General features: G+C 56.1%; 1 protein-coding gene across 1 annotated transcript in view; it reads left to right on the top strand.

Moving 5' to 3' along the window:
- The window catches only part of LOC124518034 (uncharacterized), a 141,037-nt gene that overhangs the window by 14,477 nt on the left and 109,715 nt on the right, over positions 1-16,845 (top strand). Inside the window, exons 9-15 of the mRNA XM_047087816.1 lie at positions 2,621-2,724; positions 5,064-5,229; positions 11,132-11,317; positions 11,433-11,585; positions 13,282-13,426; positions 15,554-15,712; positions 16,461-16,585. Coding sequence (XP_046943772.1) covers positions 2,621-2,724; positions 5,064-5,229; positions 11,132-11,317; positions 11,433-11,585; positions 13,282-13,426; positions 15,554-15,712; positions 16,461-16,585 — 1,038 coding nt within the window. The remainder of the gene's footprint in view (positions 1-2,620; positions 2,725-5,063; positions 5,230-11,131; positions 11,318-11,432; positions 11,586-13,281; positions 13,427-15,553; positions 15,713-16,460; positions 16,586-16,845) is intronic.

Raw genomic sequence — 16,845 nt, forward strand, 5'->3', positions numbered from 1 at the left:
CTGCTGAGGACCTTGTTTCTGAAAGTGGCTTTTCAGGGATGCCTCAGTGCCCACGGAGCAGCTCCTCGGCCCCCTGAAGGCCTGGGGGGCCCGCCTGGTTGCCCTGGGGACCAGCCTTGCGGGCTTCGGCTTGGGATGCCCTTGCTCGTTCGTCCCCATTGTCGCTGGGCAGGAGACAAGATTGGCTTTTTCAGTCGGGAGACAAAACCAGGACTCCTGCTGAATAGAGAGCAAATTCTGCGGCCTGACCCTCGCCAGAGAGGCCCTGGAGTTTCGACGTGGGGGGCAGGGGGCTGTGATGGCCAGAAGCATCCGTAGATGATGCAGGAGGAGGTGAGAAGTGAGGCAGGGTGGCACAGCCCCACCCCCACTACCAGGGAGGACTCCAGGCAGAGGGCTCGGCTCTTGGTTACCATCTGGTATTCTAAGAATATGGAGCCCAGGTCATGGGCCTTTATTAAACACTGACTGGGTACAGCCAAGGGTTTTAGGGGCCGTGTAGACCGTGGTATGTCAGAGGTGATGGTCCAAACCCTGCAGGGCGGTTGTTGAACACAGCCGTTCTTATTAACGATCGTGTTAGAAATAAGTCCAGGTTAAGGGCACCTGGGTAGCTCAGTCAGTTGAGTGTCTGACCGTTGATTTCGGCTCAGGTCGTGATCTCATGATTCGTGAGATCGAGCTCCGCTTGGGGCTCTGCGTTGACAGGGTGGAGCCTGCTTGGGCTTCTTTCTCTCTCCCTGTGTCTTTGCCCCTCCTGCACGTGTGTTCTCTCTCGCTCTTAAACACCAAGAAAAAAAAAAAAAAGAAGTCACATTAGAAACAAAGGTAATCAGTGTTCAAAACCATCACTTGCCTGCCTGTGACCTTGACACCTGTGACCAGGGTGTTTGCACCTGCTGTAGGCGTGGGTGGTGACATGACCTGCTCTCGCGCCTCCGTGCTGCTTTTTCCAAGTCTGCGTCCAGTGACAGCACGTGGGTACACGGGCAGCTGGAAAGGGGCCACAGTGGGAGTATTGACATCATGGGACTTGGCAGCTGCCAGAAGTCTGGGCTCTCTTTTTTCTTGTTTGCCCACCCCCACCCCATGCCCTCAGGCAGGGGACACTGGTGAAGAGTGTGGGTTTAGGAGCTAGGTGGCCAGGGTTCAGTGCTCCACCCTGCCACTTAGGGGTGAGGCCACCGGCACCTGAGTAAAGCCCTCAGAGTGTCCCGGATCTTCTCTGTTAAGGGGGGCTAACGACCCCGTAGGCTGTCGCGCGCGGGTCAAACGAGACGGTGCGTGCACGCGACCTAGAACGGTGCCTGGCACGCAGCAGAGGCTCCGTACAAAGTGACCGGTGGTGGTCGTGGTGGTGTTCGCGTTAGGGTCGTGCGTGCTTGTTAGTAGCGGACGGGCTTCTCCCTTGTCTCGCTGCTGGAGGGGAGAACCGGAGGCGGTGCTGTGATCCTTCCTGCTGTGGCTGACCCTGGAAGGCTAGTCCTGATGCCCACACTCGGGGCCGGAGGCCTCCCCGGAGGAGGCGGCATACTCCAGGGTGGATACCCGGCCTTCCCCAGGTGGCCAGGTGCTCAGCCAGGCACAGCAGTTGTTGGAGGGCTTCAAAGCGTGAGTGTCTCAGCCCAGAGAATCTCGGGTGATGCCGAGCTGAGCCCATCCAGAAGGCAGGCAGCAGGCCTGGAGGTGAGAGTCCCCGGGGGTGGCTGCCTCGAGCTGGGCTGACAGTCTTGAAGGCCAGTAGCAGTCAGGGCCTGCCGTGGTGGTGACAGTCGCCCCACCCAAGGGGTGGCTTGTGTGTCCAGCACGAGAAAGTAAAGGCAAAGCTAAGGGTAGCCTCCAGCTCCACAAAGAGAAGGCACATCATAGGAACGCTGTCCGGACCCCGGGGGCCAGATGTGCTGTCCGGAGGGGTGGGTGGGCCGAGCTGGCCAGTGAGGGACCTGTTGTGCAGCCTGCGTCTTGACCGGCCAAGCTGTGTGCACGGGAACTGGGTGCCTGCCACTCAGCACGGGAGGCCAGAGGCTGGACGAGTGGGTCCCAGCCCCAGCAGAGCCCTGGCTGGCCAGGCGTGGGTTGGGGAGCCTCGGTCCTGGCCTTGGCCAAGCCCGGGGGAGGCGTGGGGACGGCCAGCAGGAAGCCAGAAACCTCCGGAAACCTGAGGGGTGTGTGGTCTGAATATGCCCTTTTAGTCTATATTTTTTTCATTAAAAATATCAGCCTAGATCGTGGTCGTGTGAACATTTAGTGAGCTTTTGTTAGAGCGTAAAGCCCACAAAGGCAGATATCATGTCTGTTCCCCCCACCGCCTCCCGCTTATCCCCAGCCCCTAGGTGTAGTGGCTGGCACACAGTAGGTGCCCAATAAATGCTGCTTAATCTAAAGAATAGAAATGGACCAGGCTGCGTGCCAGGAATTTGGGAGAGAGAAGCCCAGACACGTGGCCTCATTTCTTTGGATCTTAGGACACTTCAGGTGGAAGTTGCCAATACATGTCCCACTTTCTTTGCCGTCCTGTCTGAAGGCAGGGGAATGGAGTAGGTGACCCTGTGCCCCCCACCACCCCCCGAGGCTGCCAGGGGAGGAGGTGTCGCTCATGCTTCCCCGCTCTGATTCCCAGGCCGCGGAACTGTTCCTGACGCTGGTATTAGAGCTCCAGGGACTCTCCCCAGATGAGCTGCTGGAACTCTGGAGACAATCTTCTTTTAAATGCCGGGACGACTGGTAAGGGCCTTGCTGCGGGGGAGGGGGGACCGGCCCGGGAGCTGGCTGGCGGTCCTGGTGGGGCTGGGCCATCTTGGCCCCGTCCCGGGTCCCCCCTCTGAGGGCTGCCTGGTGCTATCTCGTCTCGTCTCGTCTCATCCCTGTGATACTGACTCGTCCTTCGTTCTGGGATGTCTGCCAAGAAGGTGATTAAGTGGGGAGTCTGGAGGTTCCCACGGGCTGGCGGGGGTGGGGGGGGCCTTCTTGTGACTCAGTCTGAAGGGCCTGGCAGTATAAATACAGGCATTGTTCTCTCCCCCAGACTGGGACCCTCTTGCAGAGAGCTGGAATTAGCATTCCAATGTGCCTTGGGTACCCTTCTGGCCGTGGGTGGGGGTGCGGGCCGGGCTGGGGTCCCACCCCCTGGACCCTACTGATGTGGGGCCAGCAAGGGGTGAACAGAGACCCCGGGTGCCGAGTGTCTGAGGAACTCTGTGGGCTCCGGGCTGTCCTGGGGAAGCCTGGGGCTCCTTCCCCAAGTCCTGCTGCTCTCCAAGCTCCTGAGCTCCAGACATCTGGGACTTTCTCACAGTCTTTCAAAAAGATCTCAAAAAGCCTGCTTCAGATCCTGTGTCTGCCTCTCTCTCTGCCCCTCCCCCGCCCATGTTCTGTCTCTCTCCCTCTCTGAAAAATAAATAGAAAACATTTTTTGAAAAGATCTCACAAAGGTTATCAGTCCAAAATATGAAAGAAATTGGGGCGCCTGGGTGGCGCAGTCGGTTAAGCATCCGACTTCAGCCAGGTCACGATCTCGCGGTCCGGGAGTTCGAGCCCCGCGTCAGGCTCTGGGCTGATGGCTCAGAGCCTGGAGCCTGTTTCCGATTCTGTGTCTCCCTCTCCCTCTGCCCCTCCCCCGTTCATGCTCCGTCTCTCTCTGTCCCAAAAATAAATAAACATTGAAAAAAAAATTTAAAAAAAAAAACAAAAAAACAAAATATGGAAGAAAAAAAAACCCTGCAAAATCAACATGACCAAATGTCTCCGTGACTGCACAGCCTAATACCTAATAGAGAGGCACCTCCTGAAACCCTTTCTCTGTATCCTCTCGTTGAACCCTCACTAGGACCCCGTGGGGTAGGTGGCTTTTTTTTTTTTTTAATCCCTACTTCATGTTTGCGCAGGGAAGCCAAGGCACAGAGGAATTAGGAAACTGACCCAGAGTCACACAGCAGAGTTGGGATTTTGAACCCAGGCGGTCTGTGCTTCTCCGTCTAGAACTTACGGGCTTGAATAGAAGTGATGTTTGACTTAGGCGTGTTTTAATTCTGTGTGACCAAGGCAAGGGCCCTCAGGTCCTCAGGAGGAACGAAGTGCCCGTTTCCCTGGTGACCTCCCCCGTCTGCTGCTCTGCATTTTCCTACAAGACCCTGGGTCTCATCGGTCCATGTACATGTAGGGAGTCAGGGAGGCGGGAGGACCCATCCCAAATCTAGGACTTTCTGAGAAGAAAGATGCTCTTCAGAGAGTTCTGGTGTACCTGAGGCTGCCTTCACTTCTGGCCCGAGTGTGGTTCCCCAGGGCCCAGATTTATGGCGGAAAGAGGAGGTGCGAGGGTGAGAGGTGGGAAGAAAAGGGAGGACACCACTCAGAGGAAGTGACCTGTGTGTTCCAAGGACTCTCGTGCATGTTGGGGCTGGTCCATCAGCATTCCCATTTTCGAGATGAGCAAATCGAGGCCAGAGACTATTGACAGGCAGATGATGAGGGTGGGGGTGGGGCGTCTGGTCCTGGGCAGGCGTGGGCTGGCTTGTGGGGCCCCCCGCTCTGGGAGCCTCCCGTTTCTGCGGTGATGCTGGGGATCTGCCTCCCATTCGGTCACATCCCTACTCAGAGCCACCATTGTATCAAGGTCGAAAACCTTTTCTGAGCTTCGGAACCTTTCTGCCATCTCAGAAAAGAAAAGAAAAATGCTGATGTTGGCCCAGGACTGAGCATCAGAGGCAATCTGCCAGTTGTTGGTTCCTGTTCGATGCCAGGGGTCCTCGCCCCTGCTTGGTGACCGAGGCAGGTTTTAGCAGAGCAGTGGGCGGTTCTAATGTGGCCCCAAACCGCTGTTTCCTGGGTGGGCGGACTGGCCAGGGTTGGGACTGGGCTGCTGTTATCCTTGTGAACCCAGGCTGCTTGGGTCCCAAGCCCAGCTCGACCCCTTCCGGGGTGTGTGATCCCAGACACGTCCCCATCGTACTTCTCGGGGCCTCAGAGTGTCCCGGGATGACCCGAGGCCACCTCGAGATGAATCCAAAGGCGCTCAGGATGTGCGGGCCACCTCTGTGACATCCCTCTGTCTCTCTCGATCTCAGGCAGCCGCTGGTGGACGCCCTGCCCTCCTGTGGCACCGAGCCCTGTGTGGGCCTCATGAAGGACCTCATCGTGTCCGGAGAGGTAGAGGTGGACGAGACAGAGGCGTGGCTCTGGTCGCTGGCCTTCATCCCACAGCCCACAGATGCCATGGTCCACACGCTGCTGGTGAGCCCCTGCTCCCCACCCGGCCCCCTGGCATCCCTCCCTGACTTAGCAACCGATTGGACACAGGGGGTAACCTGCTTTCGTCAGGGCTCTGAGCCAGCCCCTCGTGCTGCCAGTGGGGACAGAGCAACGAGATCTGGGTTTGAGTCTCAGCAATGTGCCTCCCAGCTGTGTGACTGTGGGCAAGTGGCTTAACCTCTCTGAGCCTGTTTTCTGATCCGGAAGATGGGGATGGAATAAGAACCTTCCTCCCGGGCTGGTGGTAAGAGACGGGGCGATACATGTAAATGGATTCTCCCCGTGTCTGGCACAGAGTCTGAGCACTTTAGGTGAGAGCTGTTCTTGTTATTGTACACAGATACGTTTATTGAGTCTTGAAACTAGGAAGCCTGTGTGAAGCTAGGCCAAGGATTTCTGATCACCTGGAGGTCTTAGTTAATCCTGCCGATGCCTCTGTGAAGTAGGTGCTTTGATTACGCCCATACTGCAAATGGGGAAACTGAGGCCCGAGGAGGCTGGGAAGCTTGCCTAAGGTGGCCCGTGTGCCCTTCCTTTCTCCGAGGGATGTGTCCTCACTTGCCTGCGGGCACCGTCACTTGTTGTTCCTCACCCTGCTGTGCCAGGCGGGTAGTGGGCGAGGATTCAGGGGCCACCAGCAGGGAGCAGGGGTGAGAGCTGGTGACAGGCAGCCAGGGTCCCCGGGAGCGGCAGAGACCCCTGCCTCGCCAGTGGGGGAGGACGTCTCCAGCAGGATCTTTCAGTCCCTCGTGCTGGTCAGGCTCTGGCTGACTCTCTGGGCAGAATATAGGGAGCACTCACCCCTGACCCCTGACCACTGACTCCAGGGTTGGCTGTGGGGCCGGTCCAGGCAGGCTATGTGGTTGGCTCTGCTCAGCAGACACAAATCAGGCCCTGATTCAGAGCCAGGCTCAGGCTGGCCCCCGCTGGGGGCATCCCCCACGGCTTGTGGCCCGACAGGTGACAGTCTGGCCACCAGGGGCACTAGCGCTGTCCAGGAGCCACCAGGGCTCAGTCAGTGCCTGCAGGGTCAGTGTCCTCGAGACTGTTTGTTCGGCACAAGTGAGGTGGTTAAAAGGGCAGGCTCCGGTTCTAGACCTCCAGCTCCGGATCGCAGCTCTGTCTCTTACCAGGATGACCTACAGCCGGGCGCTGGCCTTTTCTGTGCCTCAGTTTCCCCCTCTGTGCAGTGGGGTGATGCATAATGAGACTCTGTGGATCAAGGGGCTGTCGTGATGTGCACCAAGTGTCACACGTGCGGCTGGTGTCGCTGCTGGGACCACTTGTTAGGCATACGGGGTGGGCGGGGTCCCTCGGCTCACAGAGCCCAGGGTCTCGTCCGCCTACCTGGCTTGTCCTCTACGCCAGAGCTGGCCCCTCTCTGGACTGGTTTGCTCGTTCTCTCATCCAGTCCACAAGGACACAGTGTGCCGGGCGCTTGTGGGGCGTGTGTCCGGGATGCAGACTTGCTTTTAGCAGCCTGGAAGGGGTGGAGAGAAGGGGGAGGGGGAGGGGGAAGAGAAAGAGGGAGAAGGGGGTAGGCAAGAGAGTTTAAAAACATTTTTTTTAATGTTTATTTTTGAGAGAGAAAGAAGCGAGAGAGAGCGAGTGAGCGGGTGAGGGGCAGAGAGAGACAGGGAGACACAGAATCTGAAACAGGCTCCAGGCCCTAAGCTGTCAGCACAGAGCTCGACGCGGGGCTCAAACTCACGCACCATGAGATCATGACCTGAACGGAAGTCAGATGCTTAACTGACTGAACCACCAGGCGCCCTGAGAGTATTTTAATATACTTTTTCTTGTGGAGTAATTTTCGGTGTGCAGAAGGGTTGCAAGGCTAGTACAGAGTTCCTGTGTATCCGGGCCTGGTTTCTCCCATTACTAATGTCTGACGTCACCAGGGCATATTTGTCACATCTAAGGAACTGACCTTAGTACGTTACTTACTAAACTTCAGCTGTTCAAATCCCACCACCTTCCCCACGGTGTCCTCTGTCTGGCCCACCGTCCCAGGGGGCCGCATTGCAGTTAGGGGTGTGTTTTTAGTTACATGTCAAAGTACCCAGTCAGGAGACTGTGCTACTCCTAAGTGTCCTGTGTGACATTTGTCCACCTGGGCAACCAGAAAAAGATGGAGGACATTTCCTGCTCCCCTCCCCCACCCTGTGTCCTTCCTGGTCGGTGACGTCAAAGATCGTGGGGATTCTGACCTTTCCGGCCGTCCCTCACTCTTGCCCGCTCTTGACATTGTCCCGTGAGCTCATGTGCACCTGGAGTCGGGCTTCTTTCTCCCATATTCTCTGTGAGACTTGTCCATGCTGTGTGCGTGTGTGTGTGTGTGTGTGTGTGTGTGTGTGTGTGTGGACTCCGTTCCATTGCTGGGCCCTATGCTGCCTCTTTGCCATTTCCTCTCTTTGTGGTGTCTCTTGATGAATGTAACTTAGAAGTTCTTGGTTTGGGAAATGCAGGCTGTCTGTCTTTTCCAGCTCGTGTTTCATCTCCCCAATGCATCTTCTATTGTTTTCTATCAGGTTACCTGTCTGGCCTCTGGGGGAGGCTTGATTTGGGGGCAAGACGAGTGGGTTTTCAAGTCCCATTGGAAAAGGGAAATAAGTTGTATGAGGGTCATAGGCCTGGGGAATATTTTATCTTCTTTTTATAATTTTTTTTAAATGTTTTGATTTATTTTGACACTGAGACAGAGCGTGAGCAGGGGAGGGGCAGAGAGAGAGGGAGACACAGGATCCGAGGCAGGCTCCAAGTTCCGAGCTGTCAGCACAGAGCCCGATGTGGGGCTTGAACTCACAGACTGGGAGATCATGACCTGAGCCAAAGTCGGACGCTCAACCGACTGAGCCACCCAGGCGCCCCGGGAAAATTTTATCTTTAAAAATTAAAAAGGGGGGGCACCTGAGTGGCACATTCAGTTAAGCGTCCGATTTCAGCTCAGGTCACGATCTCACGGTCCGTGAGTTCCAGCCCCTCATCAGGCTCTGTGCTGACAGCTCAGAGTCTGGAGCCTCTTTCAGATTCTGTGTCTCTGTCTCCCTCTGCCCCTCCCCTGCTCATGCCGTTTCTGTCTCAAAAATAAACAAACATAAAAAAATTAAAATTAAAAGAGAGAACCTTTTAAGCAGACTTTTAATTGAAGTGTCACCAAAGCCTTTTTTAAGTTAGAGATTTTTGTATTAGGAGCCAGTGTTCTGATTCTCGTGAAGTCAAGGAGGGCTCGCCGTTCTGGGCAGACATCCCCTGCCCCCCTGTCCCTCGGGCAGCCAGTGATCCCATAGGGTCCTTGCTGCTCTGGGAGCCCTGACCTCATGCTGGCCCTGCTGTCCTGCAGCTCCCAACCGGCCAAGGGGCCCCAGCCACTTGGCCTCCCCCGCTGGGCCCTACCTCGCTTCTCGTTCCATCTTTGGTCCCTGGAGGGCCCAGTCTGCCCTTGCCTATCCCTGGCGGCCTTCCTGGGGCAAAGCCAGTAGAGAGCAAGACCTCTGACAGGGGGGAACCGTCCTCCACAAGCCTGGCTGTCTTCTCTCCACGGTTTATGTCCCCTGCTCTCCCTCCTCTGTATGGAGGAAACAGGGAAGATTGTTCTCAGTTGATAGATCTCGAATAACATTGAATGTGCTTTTCCAAGCCACACATCCCTTTCCTTTCACAAACAAAACACACACACGGAGACATACGTACCAAAACACACACATATGTGAAAGTAGAGGTGCCTATACACAGACATGTCATGGGCACACACACAAAGATACTCACAGGGACAAGTGCGGACATCCACCCATACCTGGGTGCACACACACACACCAGGCTATACTGGGACGTGCACACACACACACACACACATTAGGGCATGCATGTATACACACAGGGCACACACCCATGTTGGTACGTGTGCACATGCACGCACTGGGACATGTGCACCCCGACCCACATGTATACTGGGAAAAACATACACTCCCATAAGGGAACACAACACGCGTGTTTACGCATACCACATACGAGAACACACACGCAGACACCCGCACGACACCCTGCTGTGGACGCACAAACCTGGTGGACAGCAGGAGTCTAAGAGAAGAACAGAGTTGGTATAGACATTGCATTTTCCCAGGCTGCCAGGCCGTCGCTGCTCTGGGTGGTGTGGGTGTGGGGTAATAGAAGCCACTGCCCGATGCCCATGCCCAGACCTGGTTTCCGCAAGTTGAGAATATGTATTTAAGGAGCAGTGAGCGTGGGGTAACGTCCTGCCCGGGAGCCAGACCCTTCAGGGTTACGTCTTGGCCCCACCTCTTTGTGGGCTGGGTGACCGTAGGCAAATTACTTAATCTCTCTGTGTCTCACGATTCAATCATGTGATCTGTGTGACATGTGAACAGCAGAACCGGGCACATAGGGAGTGCCATGTCAGTGTTTTTTATTAAAATCCATCTTCCTAGGGTCGCCTGGGTGGCTTAGTTAAGCGTCCGACTTCTGCTCGGGTCATGATCTTGCGGTTCATGAGTTCGAGTCCTGCCTCCGGCTCCGTGCTGACAGCTCCGAACCTGCAGCCTGCTTCGGATTCTGGGTCTCCCTCTCCCTCTGCCCCTCCCCTGCTCGCATCTGTCTCTTTCTCTCTCAAGCATAAACATTAAAAAAATTTATAAATAAAATCTATCTTTCTGGCTTTTCCCCCAAGAGGCCTAGAACCAGCGCTCCCCTATCCCCCACTCACCCCACCCCCCTTTGCTTTCCTCTCATTTGAAGGCTCCAGGGCCCTGGTGTAGGGGTGGCTGAGCGTCTTGGTGGGACCCTGTCGCACAGCTGGAACGGGCCGGGGTCTGACTCAGCCTGGGCTCAGTTGCTGCTGCTGCTGGGAGGCCCCTGGAGAGATGAGCCTGCTTGATGTGGGTGGGTAGGGCAGTGTAGCCCCCACGGCGGGGACTGGGGTCTCCTGACCCTCAGGGAGCGAGACCCAAGAGGCCCCAGCATGTGTGGGAGGGTGGGGCTGGCGGCAGGAAAGTCTCGATTTCCACGCCGTTGGGAAGCTGGCGGAAAAACACAGATGTCATTTAAACATTCAGCTTGCAGGTAGAGAAGTTAGGTTAAAAGCCAAGGTCATAGAGACTGCACGCTCATCCCGTTACGGCACAGGACTGCCTCCCTTTCCTCGGGTTTATTTAGGCGAGGTGGGTGTGCGCGTGCGCATGTGTGTGCGCACGCGCTTGCTGGCGTGAGCGGGCGCGCGCATGCGCGCGCTTGCCACATGCCAGCCCCTCCCCGCTGATGTCTGCGCGTCGGGCCCCGCTGCGGTGAGCCGCCGAGAGCGCTGTGACAGGAGCATTTACACCGTGGAAATTGGCCAGCGCTACCCACGAGGGGCTGCGGTTTCTCCGGGTGGTTGCTAAGCATTTACCCGGACGCCCCCGGCCCCCCCACCACCCGTGTTGTGCCCGCCTTCCTCCTCCAAACTGGTGACTGAGTCCGGGGTTTCCCAGCCTCGCACTGTCGACCTCTGGGGTGGACAGTTCCTCCTGGGTGCGAGAGGACCTTCAGCGGCATCCCCGGTCTCTGCCCCCGGGATGCTGGCGTGTCTGCTTCTCAGTTGTGACAGCTGAAACCGTCTTGAGACATCAGCGACAGTCCCCTGCCCTGCGTCCCCCTAACGGCCTTCTCCCTCCTTGCTGCACCTAAGCGTCACCCAGGTCCTTTGGCGGGTGCTCCGTGGACAGGCCCCACCACACGCCAGTTTATTCAGACTCCCGGGGTAGGGGACCCAGGTCTCTAGGAGTCTGTGTGCAGCCAGGGCGGGGGGGCCCATCTGTACGCGGCGGGGCCTGTGAAGGGCCACTTAGCAGCCTTCTCGGCTGGGGTGGGGGCCGGTTTCTGTCCCCAGCCGCTCCTGCAGACCCCGGGGGCCAGCCCCAGCGCCTTTCTGGGCATCTCGGCCCTGGCGCACAACCTCTGTGCCTCTCTGGACGGGCCCTGCGGACACCTGCCTGGTGTCGGCTCCCTCGTGAGGATCCTGGGAGAGGCCTTGGATGCCAACTGCACCCTCCAGGAGCCCTCGGACGCTGACCAGGTGAGGGAGACCGGCATCCTGGGCACAGCCTGTGCCACGCAGGTGAGCCCTCAGCTGTGCGGGTGAGGTGAGCACCCCCACCAGGCCTCAAGGCCCCACCAACGTCTTGTTTCAGCTCCAGCTCGTGCTGAAGGCGATTGGCAACGCGGGCCTGGCGGCCGCCGCTCTCACCCCTACTCTGAGCACTTGTGCATCCGAGAGGAGCTGCCCCCCTGAGGTCCGGCTGGGGGCCATCCAGGCCTTCCGGAGAGTTCCCTGCTCTGCGGACGTGAGCTCCTGTGTGTCGTTCCCTGGGGTTGCGATTGGGCGGTGGTGGGTCTCGAACCACTGTTTGCGAACTCACTTCTTCATTTGTTCATCTGTCGCGTATTTACTGGGTACCTACTGTGCACCGGGCACCTGCGTGAATAGGCATCCGGGTCTCTGTTGACACGGAGCCTGCATCTGGTGTGAGAGGCAAGGACTGATCAAAGAAACACACAAATAAGCTATATGATCACAAACCATATAGAAGCCGTCCTGTGCTGCAAACCCTCTAGTTCAGGGGTCAGCGAGCTCTGGTCCACAGGCCCCACGCTCCCCTGCTGCCTATTTTGCACGAAATACTTTGCTGGAATGCAGCCGTGCCTGTTCATTTGTGTGTTGTCTAGGACTGCTTTTTTTTTTTTTTGCTACAGCTGCAGAATAGAGTCATTGCAAGAGACTGCATGGCCCGCAAAGCCAGAAAAATGTACTGTCTGTCCCTTTGCAAAAAAGTTGGCTGACCCCTGTTCTAGAGGCTTCTCTCACCCTCAAGCCAGAGTCTTGACAGACCTGGCAGGCCCTGTGTGCCCTGACCACTGACTTGCTTATAGCTTTGTCTATTTTCCTCACCCCTGCGGCTCTCCAGCCACGCTGGGCTCCTGGTTTTCCTCACTCTGGGTGCGCTTCTGCCGCAGGCCCTTTGCATGGGCTGTTCTCCCTTCCCAGAATGCCTTTCCCCTGGATATCCTGAGGCTTCACTTCTCACTTCCTATAAGTCTTTGTGTATAAATCACTTTGCAGGGGTCTTCCTTGGCTCTTGCACCTGAAATTACTTATACATTTAAAAAAAAATTTTTTTTTAATGTTCCCTTTTGAGAGGGAGAGAGAGGCAGAGTGTGAGCTGGGGAGGGGAAGAGAGAGGTGAAGACACAGAATCCGAAGGGTGTCAGCACAGAGCACACGCAGGGCTTAAACTCACGAATCCAGAGATAATGACACAAGCCGAAGTCAGACGCTTAGCTGACTGAGCCACCCAGGCGCCCTTGAAATTGCTTCCCCGTTTAAGTTTTCCCTTTTTGGCATTTATCACCTAATACACATTTCACAGACGAACCACGTTTATTGTCAGTCTTCCTGCACTAGAAAATCACCTTCAGGGGACAGGAGCTGGGTTTATCTTGCTTGTCACTGTCACCTGACACTTAACACAGTGCCGGGCACATAGTAGGTGCTCAGTAAATACTGCTGCAAGAGTGGACGGATGGAGGGCTGTGCTATGAAGGAAACCGGCAGGTGCCGAGGGAGAAAGTCACAGGGTGAGGGAGGTTGCTTGCTTAGGAAAGGGGCCTGGGCAAGCCAAGCCCTCGAGAGAATACCTCCTTTGTGTCGCACACTGTGCTGCTTCTATAAATAAAGTTTTATTAGAATGCAGCCACACCCATCTATCTACCTGCTGTTACCTGTGGAAAGTGGGGAGCCTTCGGGCTGGGGGATGACGGGGCTCAGCAGTGACCCTACCACCTCCCGTAAATGGGCCGCAGGTGACAGCATCAGGGAGGCCTCCTATGGCGGAGATATTATCAGAGCCGGGGCGGGGGGGGGGGGGCGCGACAGGGCCACCTGCTGGAGCCAGAGCAGCTCGGGGGACATGGAACCCCGGGGTGGAGAGGGGTGGGAGGTGGACGGACCCAGGGTGATGGCCTCCCCTCTGCCCGGGCCAGCGATCTGTGCTCTCCCGCCTGTACCAAAGCCCCGAGGAGGACGCTGAGATCCGCATCAATGCCTACCTGGCCCTGATGAGGTGTCCTGGCGAGGAGGTGTTCGCCCAGGTGCGGCGCACCCAGGCCGGCGAGCGGTCTACCCAGGGTGAGCAGTGGGAGCTGGGGGTGGGGGCGGGGCTGGCACGGGGCCTCCCGCTGGGTGCGAGGGTTTGGAAGCGGGTTCACCTCTGTGCATCAGGTGCTCTCCTAACCCCTTCCTGTTCTCCTTTTCTTGCCACACCCCCTGAACAAGTAGCCTCGTGTGCCCACACGTCCCGTGTATGGCACCTAGACAAACTTGGACAAGTTGCTTCTCTTTCTGGATCTCCGTTTCCTCATCTGTGAAAAGGGATGAAAGCCGCTGACTTCCCTTGTAGTTCTGGCCAGTTCGTGACCTAGTGCCTGGAAGGGAGACCTGAGACAGAGGAGGAACAGTGTCTCCAAATCTCCGATCCCTTCTAGGGTCAGAGAGTACCCTTTAAACAGGGGCCTCTGGGGCTCCTGGCCGGCTCAGTCAGTTAGGTTTCTGACTCTTGGTTTTTGCTCAGGTCGTGATCTCATGGTTCGTGGGTTCGAGCCCCACATTGGGCTCTGTGCTGACAGTGTGGAGCCTGCTTGGGATTCTCTCTCTCACTCTCTCTGCCCCTCCACTTCTCCCGCTTCCTGTCTCTTTCTTGCTCTCAAAATAACTAAATAAACAGGGGCCTCTGGCCATAGTTCCTAAACCCAAAAGTGAAACTTCAAAGAAAAATAAGTTGAACTAATTTTCAAAAATCTTGTGCATGCTACACAGTGAGGTGAGTCCCTGGAGCCCCACAGCCCGGGTTCAAATCCCAGCTCAGCGGCTCCCTGCCTGTGTGCCTTTGGACAAGTTACTAAACCTTGCTGAGCCTCTGTTTCTACATCTGGGAAATGGGGGTGATCGTACTAGTGCTATCTCCCTCATAGAGGGAGCATAAACCGAGTCAGTACACAAAGGCATTTAGAACGGTTTATCTTTTAAAATTTAAAGTTTCTTTATTTTGAGAGAGAGAGAGAATGCATGTACCTGTGCATGAGAGAGGGAGACACAGAATCCCAAGCAGGCTCCTCACTGTCAGCGTAGAGCCCAACGTGGGGCTTGAACTCACGAACCACCAGATAATGACCTGAGCCAAGACCGAGAGGCAGAATCTTAACCGACTGAGCCACCCAGGTGCCCCTTTCCACCCCCCCTCTTTTTTGAAGGGTGTACACATTTAAAAGTCTGTCGTGCTGTTAGGTTACCTTCTAAAGAAGTGACATCCCCCCGAAAGGAATACAAAGGGTACTGCTAGAAGATGTAACTGTTCGTTGGTGGTATCGGGTGGGATGGGATGGGATGTGAGTGGGAGGTGGGGAGAGGCGGCGGTTTTGGTCAAGTAGGCCATTAACCCAATTCCCCTCACCGAGGAATCAGGGAAGGGGCTCAGCCTTGATGGAGACCCTGGGGTAGCAGGCCTGTGTATTGCCCCCTGGGAAGAAAAGCCAGCCTCCACTCTGATCCATGGTGGATTGTTCTAGAAGCTCTCTGCCGGGCATTCTGAGAGCCTGGGACAACCAAGCAGATTGGGGGCTCCCATTTAGACTCTAATATCCCTCATCGGAATCTTTCCCCTGGGTGATCTCATGTAATCTTTACTTTTCCAGAGAGCCTGGGGATCCCTATCCCGAATTGCACGTCACCCCTTTCCCAACCCTGAAAGATACTCATTTCTCTGGGCCCAGGCTTCCTCTTGACTGGTCTGCACCAGCAGCCCTGGGAGATGGGTTGTGATGCTTCATTTTGCAGATGAGGAAACTGGGCCTCAGAGAGGTAGAGTAACCAGCCTAAGGTCACACAGCTCGTGAGTGGTGGACGTGAGATTCAGACTTGGGTCTGACTGTCAACCCAGAGCTTTCCCCACAGTGTCCCCCTCTCCCTTCCAGAAGGCACGTCAGGATGGTGTGCGCGGGCTGGATTGACAAGTCCCATGAAAGCACCACTGTTGGCCGTGATTTCTTGAAATAAAATACGGATAGCTGGGCTCCTGAGAAGCCCCTTGGCTTGTGGAAGTGGCAGGACTTGGGCTACAGGCTCCGGTGGGGTGGGGGGAGGGAGTCTGTTCTCTGGGCTGAGCCAGCTCCAGATCCATCCCTCCCCTCCCCTCCCCTCCCCTCCCCTCCCCTCCCCTCCCCTCCCCTCCCCTCCCTGTTGGCTGTGACTGGACTCCAGTGGGTTCCTTTGTGTGGAGTCACCTGCTGCAGCTGCTGGAGACCGATGACCCTCTGAAGCGCACTCTCCGAGAGACCCTCCCTGAGGACATCCTCAGCCAGGAGTTCCATCCGGAGGCCTGGAAACACTCATCCTATTCTGACGTCACCTTTCGTTCAGGTATGGCCATCCTGGGCAGCCGCTGCCCCGCTCTGGGGCCATGAAGCCCTGGGGGACCTGGGAGCTCTAACCCCCGAGGACACGTGGATCGAAGACACTCTTTCCCAGTTGTCACCTGTTTATATGCCACCTGCTTGATTTTTTTGCTCTGTTCCCACCCACCTGCCATTTTTGTTGGAAGAAGTCTAAACTCATCAACTATTAGCCAGTTCATAGCATGCAGTGGAGTATTTCTGTCTTTTCTCTAAACTGGTTCTTTTTTAACTTGCATTTATTTCAAAAGGAATCTATTACTACCGTTAATAAAAAAAAATCAGTTTAACTCTGTAAACGCAAGGTAATCCGGAAAAGGAATACAGTGCTGATGAAATAGTGGTGGAAGATTGGCTCTGTTGCCTGCCTGTGAATTGGGGACCTGTTTTCCCCCGTGTTAAAAGGCACTAAACGGAGGCTGTCACCATCTTGTCGTAATTAAACAGAGCATCCAAAAGGAAACCCCGTTCTAGCTTGGGTACCTCTACTCCCTCGGCCGCACCCGAAGTCTCTGGGTAGAAAGTGGGGTGCCCACCTGTCAGCAGGGGTGTCCTGATCTTTTCTGGGGCTTTGATGAGGCTAAAGGCAGAGACACCTGTCCTGCTGGAGAGGACGTGCCCCATCTTGCCTTGTCTTAGGCTGTGGCCCCTCGGTGGCCAGACTCTACTCTGTGACAGGTACAGAGTGTGCTGATCCTCTCTCTTGGTTCTCCTAGTGTCTGGCAGCCTGGGAGCCAACCTGGAGCGGACCCTTCTCTTTTCTCCAGCCTCCTTCCTCCCCCGTTCCGCCATGACTAACCTGACCATCCACGCCCTAGGTCATGCCTTCAACTTCCTGGAGGTGAGAGGGGGCCCACTCTAGTCGCCTTGGGGCCTCTTCTAGAAGGCCAGGAGTTATCCCATCCATCCATTTTTCCATATATCACCTCTTGAATCTATTGATCCACCCCTCAGTCTTGTACCCCCGGTCCTTACATCCATCCACCCACACGTACATACATCTGTCCATCCACTCGATCCCTCCCTCTCACCCATCTCTCTTCTCCCTCTCATCTCTGTACCTTCCCACCCATCTGTCCATCTACCCTCTCACCTACCCAT

This window comes from Lynx rufus, unplaced genomic scaffold, assembly GCF_022079265.1.
Source record: "Lynx rufus isolate CCGP_SWC_20201006 ecotype Redwood Valley unplaced genomic scaffold, mLynRuf1.p SCAF_23, whole genome shotgun sequence".
Taxonomy (NCBI): Eukaryota; Metazoa; Chordata; class Mammalia; order Carnivora; family Felidae; genus Lynx; species Lynx rufus.